Source organism: Calypte anna, chromosome 5A (genome assembly GCF_003957555.1).
Source record: "Calypte anna isolate BGI_N300 chromosome 5A, bCalAnn1_v1.p, whole genome shotgun sequence".
Taxonomy (NCBI): domain Eukaryota; kingdom Metazoa; phylum Chordata; class Aves; order Apodiformes; family Trochilidae; genus Calypte; species Calypte anna.
Genome location: NC_044251.1, coordinates 28,290,495 through 28,301,114, shown reverse-complemented (window position 1 = coordinate 28,301,114; position 10,620 = coordinate 28,290,495). Strand labels below are relative to the sequence as shown.

The window sequence follows — 10,620 nt, the reverse complement described above, 5'->3', positions numbered from 1 at the left end:
GATATCTGTCAGTTCTCTACATGACTCCACCGGCTCCTGGAGCAGGAGACCCTCTGTCCCAGCCACTGCTTATCTAAAAGCATCCAGGAGCTCAGTGTCCTCATCTGTGAAATTCCCTTGTAGGAATTTCCTTCCTGCAAAACTGTATGCAAATTTACAATTTTGCTGAATATTTCACAGTGACATCTTTACTAGGGACAATGCCATTTGCTCCAACAGGACTGTACAGAGAAGTAACAAACCCTTTTTCCCTGCCTAGGGTTCTGACAAACATTGCTATCTGGCAGGTATGCCAAAGATATCCACATGTGGTGATTCACCTTCCTCTTCCATTGCACTCATAAGGAGAGACTCGTGTTTTCCAAATTTCTTTCTCTATTTCTGGTACCTATGGCCTAAGGGAGATTTTCAAAAGACTGGGTGTGGCTGATGCATTCATTAACCATGCTGATGTATCTGGAATTGCTCAAAAGAAGATTGCTTTGAAGTCTGCAGACAAAAATTGTCATTTGTGGGTCCATTATAACTGCTGGTCTTAACCTCACCTAGGAAAAGCTTGTGCCAGAGTCAGAGGAGCTGGTGCTGCAGCAGGGGCAGCAGCAACCTTCCACTTTCTCCCTGACATGGTCTTTCTGCATGTCCTGGGAGAAAATAGAGGAATCACTGCAGGAGCTTTGCTGTTCCCAGCAGTTTCTCCCTCAAAACAGTAGCATCCTTCAGATGGTTAGCCAAGCATTAGGGCTGGGCTGAAAGATTCATGCTAGCTATGTAGGCAGGCCCTGACTTGAGAAAAATAGCTTGTCTTCCCTAGAATTAAGCAACAGCATACTTGCTCCTGCTGAACCTTGGTCATTTTACATAGTACTGCAATAAATTTTCTAAGTCCTTGTGCACATAATGAAAAAAACATTCTCCTGAAATACATTCTGACCAACTCTGCCTCTATATTGAAAGAGATAGTAGTTACATAGAAATAAACATGGTGGGCAGATTCCCATGTGAAGATAAATTGTAGATTTACCTGGGATGAAATAATGTTCGTTCGGTGGAAATAATTTGTTGCTGATAATCAGGATGAGTGCCAGGCCTTTGATCCTTAAATAACCTTCTAAATTGTGCCTGTTTCTCTCAGCTCTCTCTGAGAAGGATCCCAGCGTAAATCTTACATAGTATGTATATAAATCATGACTATCCTATGTGCACATACCAAGAAGTTAAGGTGTCTCTTCTGCCCAGCTACCATTTTGCCATGGTAAAGACTGCCCATTTTATTCTTCCATTTGTTTTCTTATTTTGGCTGTTTTTCAAGTCATATTAATACTTTTCTTTTCACTTCAGTAGCTTCTAAAATAATCATCAAAGGCCTCTCAGAAAGTTATCCAATGTTTCCAACTATTCTTTATCTAAGAATTTAACAAGCCCTTCAAATAATGCCAGTTAGGGCATATCTGCAATGTGTTGCAGGGCAACATAAAGGTATTGAACTATTCCTGAACAAATAACTTGGGTATTCAATTAGATGGCCTTCTTGCATCGGGATATCCCATGAAAACAGTTCAGTGGGACACAGTATCTTTCCTACAAACAGACATTGCTATGGCCTTGTCTTAGCTTTCTATTCTTTCTAATGCTTTCTTCCAATGTTTTCTAAAGCTCATTTACCACGGTTATGCCAGACTACAGTGAAAAGTTCTTCTGCTCACAGTTTAATTCAAGCCTACGAGTGGCAAGGTCCTACCTCTTTCTCTCTTTTCAGACCCCTAAGATCTGGCATTATTCTGGCTCTGTGACAGGAAAATAGGTTTGTGTGATGGGAAAATAGACTTATGTTTGATGTCCAGGAAAAAAAAGCGTAGTCTTTGCCTTGGAAATAAATCTTATTTACTCCATTTAATATTTACCAGTGGACATGAATTTAAAACTACTTAGAAAATGAAGAATAGAGATGAAGCTCTATGAGAGAGAGGTCCAGTACTGTAATTACCACATACTACTTTCCTAAGAAACTTTGAATTCATGCTGTTTGTGATCTCTGCCATTCATTGTGCAGTTTGTAATTCTGAGAATGATTTATTTTGCACAGTAATTAGGAATTATTTTAGCTTCTAGGAGCAGTTTTGAAATGTTGGGAGCAGGATTAATCAGTGATCCATCTCCTAGGTCTAGCAGGATGACTGAGAGTTGAGGTTCAAAATGAATACTCAACAGTCAATATCAGAGTGAGGAGCAAGACCTTGTTTCAACTCCCAGACAAACAAATTTAGTTGCAATCTCAATGTCCTGACTACTCCAGAATGATGCAGAACTCAGTCCCCTCTACCTCCAATGTGCTTAAAGACCAGTCTACTTGCTGCCAAGTGTCCTGAAAGCAAAATGAGGCTCTCTCAGAGGTAGATTTTGGGAATTATTAAAAGAGACCAAAATGAATTACCTGCCTTTTATTTCCATAATCATTGTTTTTATCCATCACTTCAGACACGCTGAGCATGGCTCCTGTACTCAAAGATTCCACTGCTTATATCTCCAGTGTTTCATAGTGGGCAACCACAAAAGAGGGAACCCAGAATTTAAAACTTCCCATGACAAGTTTGATGCAAGTGGGAAAGTACAAGGCAGCCCCAGGGGCAGAGTCCTGTGCTACAGAATAACCATACAGCTGCTATGAAGAACATTTAGATTGTCTCTGCTTTCCCACAGGCTGCTGCCTACTTCTTGGTTTTGAGTTTCTGTCATTTGAGAGAATTTAGGTGAGTCACCCTATGGAAAATATTGTTCTCCAGTATATTTCATGGTTCTTTCACTGAAAAAGAGAGAGACTCTGGGACTATGTAGAATTTGCTCATGTCAGCTAAAAGAAGGATCATTGAATTTCTCATACATAGCAAGGCATATTCCATTGTAGTTTTTCCTAAGCTCTTGAGCCTTGGGCTTTGCAACCTAATGGGTAATTTATGTGCAACAGAGAGAGACAAAAAGCTTTCCTGATTTATCCTCATTTTCTGAAACAGTTAAAATAATGTTTTGAAATAATATAGTTCTTGAGTTCAGAGCTGCTACTCAAGACACAGAAAGATATAAACAGTTTAAGCGGTGAAAATCAGTATCAGGAATACAAAACCTATTTATATGGATGGAAGATAATATTCTCAAGATCTAAAATATATATTATTTTTCTTTGCAGAACTGTTCAGAAGAAAGGTGAAGTCTGCATTGTATTTGTGCTGTATTTGTGAAGTGCTGCTTCTTACACTTCAAATCCAGGGTCAGCTTGGGTCCAGATTCAATGATGAACATCAGGAACAAAAAATAACCCATTCCTCAGAAGACCATTCCCAGGCTGAAAGTGAAAATTCATCTGATGTCAAGATAGCCCCCAGCAATGCTGACTTTGCATTTAGATTTTATAAGCAGGTCAGAGAGGAGGCAGGCAACAAGAACATTTTCTTTTCTCCTTTGAGCATCTCCACTGCCTTTACAATGCTCTCTCTGGAGGACAGATCAAACACTCTCAGTCAGCTGCACAAAGACCTTGCCTTCAATCTGACTGAGAAGGAGGAGCAGGAGATCCATGAGGGGTTTCAGTGTGTCCTCCAGCTGCTCAATGACCCTCACTGAGAGACCAGCTGAGCATGGGCAATGCTCTGTTCATAGACAACAGGCTGAAACTTCTCCAAGAATTTTTGGACAATGTCACAAATTTTTATTATGCTGAAGCTATTTCTAGTAACTTCCAGAATTCTGCAGAGGCAGTAAAGAAAATCAGTAAGTATATAGAAACAAAAATCCATGGGAAATTTATTGATTTACTCAAGAATATTGATCCAGGCACTATGATGGTTCTAGTTAACTACATTTTCTTTAAAGGTGAGTGACAAATCTGGGTAGCAGTTGTATGTATAAGTTCTGGAAGTCTTATCCAGATCTAAGAAACATAACTTATTCCACAGTGTGAATCTGTGTTATCATCTAATTTAAAATAAATCATTCCTCTTTTAAATTGCATAAGGAAATATTTGAAAGTCAGGTATGAAGAACCGTTTTATATATGAGTAAAAATGAAAAAAATACAAGGACTAATTAATGATGTATTACTTTCAAGCCAGGTTTAGAGCTGAAAATATTCAGAAAGAGTGATCTTGGGAACTTACAGTTTATTGATGAAAGGGACAGGGTTTGGCCATGCAGGACATCAACATACACAGATGACACTTGCGTGAAAGGAATAAGCATGGAGCCTGTGGAGTAGAAGTCTGCAGAAACAGATGAAAGCACAGCCTTTTTCCATGGCAAACCTCAGCCTATATTTTTCTTGTGTGATTTTTACTAGAACCATTGAAATGATGTAAAACTTCATTCCATGTGCATGGAACAAATATCCTAAAGCTGAGACAAGTTTGTTGTTTTTACAGTTAAAATGCAGTATTTTAAGCATTAACTAGTATGACAGGACTGTGTGGGTCCCTTTTTCAGTTTATTCTGTTTATTCTGCCTGATGAAGGGACAATGATGCAGGTGGAGGATGCTTTGCTAAAAGAATCAGTTTCTAGATGGCTGAAATCACTTGAAAACAAGTAATCTTCTAATTGCTGCTTTGTTTAAATACTGAACAGTCCATAACTGTTCAAGCAGGCAAGGTAAAGCTTAGGATGCCACAGTGAGATGCTAAGCACAGCTCTGAAGAACAAGTATTACATAATTTCTTTAACCCAGACAAGGTACTGGGTGATTTTCTACCTAAGGGTTTCTACCTCTCCTTAACTCCTCCAGTTAGAGGAGTAGGGATGCTACTAACTGTGAGGATCCTGCACATGGGTATATTGCCCTAAGAAGCCTGCATAGAGTAGGAAGAATCGGGCTCAAAAGAAAATATTTTTTTTTTCTCAGTTCTGGATGAGATTTTCCATCCAGTCACTTCCATAAACCAGGACGTTGTCTCTCTGCTACTGATCAGACTGTGGCAGGTGGGACAGGTACTTCCATTTCTGTTTCTCTAACATGGGATTTATCACTGTGTCAGAAATCCAAGGCTTAATTCCACAGGTGTTTGGGATGGGTGTATACCTGCAACAGCTATTGCATCACAAGACCTTTCAATAGTAAAGTAATATTTTTTGTTTATTTTTTTCAAAGAGAAATCTACTTGGACCTTCCAAAATTCTCCATCTCTGGCTCCTATGATGTTAAAAGCCTGTTTGAAAAAATGGGTATGACAGAGGTGTTCAGTGACCAGGCTGATCTCTCTGGAGTGGTAGGAAATACTCTTCTGAAGGTTTCCAAAGCAAGTATGGCAATCAAGAGATTTATCTGCCTCACACGTGGGTTTTATCTCTACAACTACGCTGATTCCACCTCTGGAATGCAGCCATGACCCACTGATGGTAATAAAGGAAGGAAAAGTTTAGGCATTAAATGGCTGTTGTTCCTACAGTTAAATATTAATTTTTTTGCTGCATAGTGATCCTACAAATTTACTTGAAAGTTTCTGAAGAAAAAAACAAATCTGGAAAGTATAACAGGAATAATTTCACAAAAAGCTGCTGTAAAAAGTTAATACATGGCAAGAGTCAGTTATCCATTTTATCCATCTTTATCTTATGCATGCAACTTTCATTACTGCATTATCTGAGCACAACAGACTTGTGGGACAAGGATAGCTGAATTAAACGTACAATAAATTGACACACAGATAAGCAAAGTGTCCCAGGAAATACATGCCTTGTAACATGAGGCACTTTTGAGACCACTTCTGGAGTACTACACATCCAGTTTGGGGCTTTCCCATACAAGAGAGATGTAGCCAGGAAACCAGGAATTGTTCAGCCAGAAGAAGAGAAGGTGAGGGGGGTTCTTAGTACTGGCTACAGATATCTATTAGGAGAATGCTGAGAAGATGGACCTAGACTCTTCTTGCAGGTGCACAATGGTAGGACAAGTGACAACACACATCAGACAGTATATAAAAAAAATCATCATTAATATGATCAAAAACTAGTATGGGTCACTTAGAGAGGCTAGGAAATTTCCTTCCTTGGAAATACTCAGACCCAGACTGGATGAGACCCCAAGCAACCTTATCTAGTGCCAGAGCTGATGCAGTGTAGGGTGGTTGGTTTCGTTGGATGACCTCTAGAGGTCCTTCCAACCTATATTATTTAATGAAGAAAAAACATTGAGGGCTTACCAAAGACAACCAATAAGATCACGTGAATTCAGAAATATGAATTTCCTGTACCTACAATAGAAAGCCATGTAAAGTCATATCAGTGGGCTTTTTTACAGAAAGACACAGTATAAAGCTTGCCAGTATTGTGTCTTTCGAGAAAGATTTCTTTGCAAACCCAGAAACTGACGGAAAATAAAAAAATTCTTCTTCTATATTAAATATCAAAGACAAAATCTTACTCTGAGAAACAACAGAAAAATAGATGTTCTTTATGCTGCTCAGTCTCTACAAGCAGCCAAGTTTGATTCTGACACTGTGTTGAAGAAAACTCACGCTGAACTCGGTAAACTGCTTGTCTTGGAAAGGCTGGAAATCATTACTTTTTTCACATTAGTTCTACATTTATTCTGATTTCTTTTAAAAAATACCTTCTCACTGTGTTTAAAGCAAGAAAATTTGTCCATAGCTGCTCCTCACTCTTTGCCTAGGTTGTAATCTTTGCTTCCATTGCAGGCAATTCACAAAGCCAAGGTGGATGTTCATGAGAGGCTGCTGCAGTGACCCAGATAGAAACTTTAGCAATGTCTATGCAGTTGCCTCCTCCTCCTCATATCACATTCAACAGCTCCTTCCTCATGATAATTATTTGCAAACCAAACAATGGCATCCTCTTTATGGGAAAAATTGTGAACCCAGCTGTCAAGGAAGAGTAGGCTAGAGCATTCACAGTCTCCAGTGTGGAGACAAGAGCTTGTGTGTATCCCAGGGACTTCTCTGCAAAAAGTTACTTGAATTGATCCCTAATTAACCAATAAATAAATAATACATGTAATTATTCTTCACTTTCAAACAGGGGGTTGAGGACAAGCATGAATGCACCATGTTGACAAAGCAACCCACGTCAAATAGGTAGTCATGGGATCTTCAAAAGAATAAATTCCCTACCTTATTCATCACTGATTCCATGGTCCCTTCCATGCAGATAACAGCTTCCTACTCCTGGCTGAGATACTCCCTAAGTCTCTCATTTCCTGCATATCAAGTTCACAGCTAGGACATACAAATCCATTGCCTTCCACTGAGAAACCATCCTATCCCTCTCTCTCATTCCACTTGGAATCCCAGGACAAGTGTCCTTCATCTTCAAAGTCTTTCCAGTGCTCAGTGGCTAGGAAGGGAAAGAAACATAGACCTGTTAAAGCTTTCCTGTCATAGATGGTGGGTGCTGCAGGGCAAAGAACAATTCTCGCCTCCAAGAGATTCCTCTTCATTAAGCTGATATTTGGGGAGCCACAAGGTGACTTGGACACTGAACTGAATAGGCAGGAGTTGGTGTAGCAGCAGCATGATATAAACAGAGAGCTGTGCTGCAGCAGACTAATCTCATTTACTGTCAATTAAAACCAGAGTAAGATAGTAATAAATAAAAACATATTTATAAACCCCTTCTGTCCCACCCCTCCCTTCTTCCCAGACTCACTTTTGCTCTCAACTCCCCTGCCTCCTCCCTCTGAGCACACAAGAGAAGGGGCAATGGGTATACAGGGGCTGCAGTCAATTTATTGTGCTTTGTTTCTGCCTCTCTGCACAGTGTTTTTTACCCTTTCTTAATTACACTTTCCCAGAGGTGCCACCATTTTGGCTAGCAGGCTCAGCTGTGTCCTGCGGGGGGTCTGCTAAAGCCCTCTGGAACTGGCAGTGTCCGGCATGGCACAACCATGGCCTCTCCTCACAGAGCCCTGCAGCCCACCGCTGCCCATGCCTCTGCACAGACACCCAATACACAGAAACACAACCGTAAAATAACACAAAGTTCACTGAGGGTAATGGCATTTAATGGATGGGTAGAACACTCTGATGGCACTAATGAACTGCCAGGACCTGTCATTAGGATCCCTCCATGGTGTCACCTCCACCTCAAGAGCCAGCGGCCTCCATGCAGAGAGGCAGGCTGAGCCAAGCAATGCCTCCTCTTCCCCACATCTCCAGCCCCAGCTCTAATTTCCTCCCAAGGAGTGGCAGGAATCAAAACTCCACCTGAAAGGGCCTGGGGCTCCCTGCCACTGCTGGAGGTCTGGCATCGGGGCTGGGATGGGTCAGAAATGCTAAATGCTTCTGCCATTGTGGCTTGGTTTGGGAAAGCCCTGGCAGTTCGTACAGATGCACAGTGTGCGTATTTGCTGTGAGACATAATAGGGCCTTTCATCTGGGCAAGCACAGAACTATTCCCAGAACTACAGGCAAAAAACCCCAACCTCTTGTCAGTCTATTCATACGACGCTAAAGATTTGCTTCACCCAAAATATTTTTGCATAATCATCCTCTCGTCCTCAGATTTTTAAGAAAGAAAATCATCAATGCTTGAAAAATGCTCTATGAGAATATTAGTCAGATATACCTCTCTAATTCGTTTTCTCTCTCAGGAAAATAAAATCAATTGTTCCAGCAGTGTTTGAAGGAGCAAGCCTCTGCTGCTAGAGCTACACCAGGGATCTCGGCTCAGCCCAGGGCTACCGAGCTACAGCTCTCTTTATCCACAGCTGCTCATAGAGCTTGCACAGCCATTGCTCCCCTGCTTCAGGAGTGGTCAGGTTTAGGTGAGCAGTTAACTGTGCACTGCTTGGGACACATTAGAAGGAAGACATGAGAGTAAATAGGAAACTGTTCATCATTTCCTCCCCCTCCCTTCTACCCATTTCTGGAAAATGAAAATCAAAAACAACCAGATTTTTTTTTTTAGTTCTACTTATTAGATATCCAAATTAAAAACCTATGTAAAAATTCTTCATTATCTGTGAGATTTTCTTATAGAAAAGAGTTCAAGTCCGTTCAGTGCTCCGTAGGTTAAAATCAGCAATTTGAGGGAGGAAAAATTTTTTACGCTGAGAAGATAGTTCCCAGTTATGCTTTTGTAACGTCCCCACAACTGCAAATAAGAACAATCAGTCAAAAAGGTTTAAAAGACAAGCCAGTGATTTCTCAAATAAGCAGTTCAAAGCCTTTGTCAAAGATTTATATGGGTCTTAGAGAGGGGCTTAAATAGTTGGAAGAGAGCAGAAGCACTGAGCTGATTCGCTCAGGAATTTTAGCTGTGTGGTAGAAAAAGGGAGAGTATAGAGAGAACATGATGATTCAATAGCAAAAGTGAGAATTTTACAGATATTTGGGAGGCCTATCATAATGCCAGAGGCAACGCACTGGCCTAGCTGTAGATACCCTGAATCAGCTCTGGCTGAAACTGAAAATCTACAAGAGGAAAATATATTGCTCTGGGCCAAGGTAACACCAGTAAACTGCAGAGCCTTCACATTTTGGGGAGAAACATGTAAAGAAGAGGGGTTGGAGAGTAAAATCTAGCTGAAAAGTACAAGGTACCCTTGGTCACACTTCAGCATCCTGATTCTCTTCACACTTTAGACATACTGACACAAAGAAAAGAAAGCATAGAGATAGCAAATGAAATGGACTTCTGCTGCGCTGTGCCCCTTTGTTAACTCTACCCTCACCTCATCCTCCACAAGAACAGTACCTGCAAGCAATTAGCTAAAAAAAAAAAAGTCATCATCCTTGATGACTTCTCTCGTTAACCTCTTAACCTCCCCTCTCTCTCAATACAGGAGTACTGTGCATACAGGATTCTGTAAACACAGTGAAGGCTAAAACTAACCTGCTTTAACTTTGCAATATTTTGCCTTCATTTTTCACAGATTTTAACAGACAGGTCTCTCTGTGTCTCCTTTAATAATCTATCTGTTACTTTTGGTTTCAAGGCCCTATCTGAGAACATAGACATTACTGAAATGCTCAGAACAGCAATACTGCTGCTGAAGTCACAGGGAGCCTGACCTGACACTGATTACTCTCAGCCATAACTGGGGGTGGAGATTAACTGAGAAGTAGTTAAGTTTCGTAATTCCAAATGGTCTGACCTGGCACCCAGTAAAATTAAGGTTCATGAGAAGCAATATGAAATGTTGTGGGTGGCAAACTGGCATATATGAAAAGTAATGTATTGCACTTCAAAGTTAATCTTGATTTCTCTGAAGTGCACTTATTGAAATAAGTGCATTAATTAATTGACACCCAAAAGGCTCAGGAAAACAAATAAACAAACATGATTTGCCCTTGGATAACATAAAATTTTACTTTTAAAAAGTACTACAACAGCTTGTTACATTTGAGTCTTTTTCTGTTCTAAGTCTTTTTAAGTCCCCCTTTTCTGTAGAGTTACAGTACCTCTCAGTTTACTACTGTACCACCTTTACAACTGTGTTGCAAGGAAGGGAATGCATCTGAGGATCTCAGTTTCACATAGGTTAAAGGAATTCTATAGGACTCTGGAAAGGACCAATGCACTCACCTTCCCTGCTTGGAGAACCAGGCTCTGGGAACCCACTTGGCATGCATTATTTCTAGCAACAGCTGGAGGTCGTTGGTGTTTGAAAATCTGAGCAAAG

The 10,620-nt window shown here is 40.5% G+C and overlaps 1 protein-coding gene across 1 annotated transcript; it reads left to right on the top strand.

Annotated features, from left to right (window-relative positions):
* Positions 1-200: 200 nt before the first annotated feature.
* Positions 201-6,876, top strand: LOC103527748 (alpha-1-antitrypsin-like). The gene is given in 7 exon segments (XM_030452494.1): positions 201-287; positions 3,262-3,606; positions 3,609-3,864; positions 4,430-4,571; positions 5,131-5,278; positions 6,677-6,704; positions 6,707-6,876. Coding segments are annotated over 7 exon segments (1,176 nt in total).
* The last annotated feature ends 3,744 nt before the right edge of the window (positions 6,877-10,620 follow it).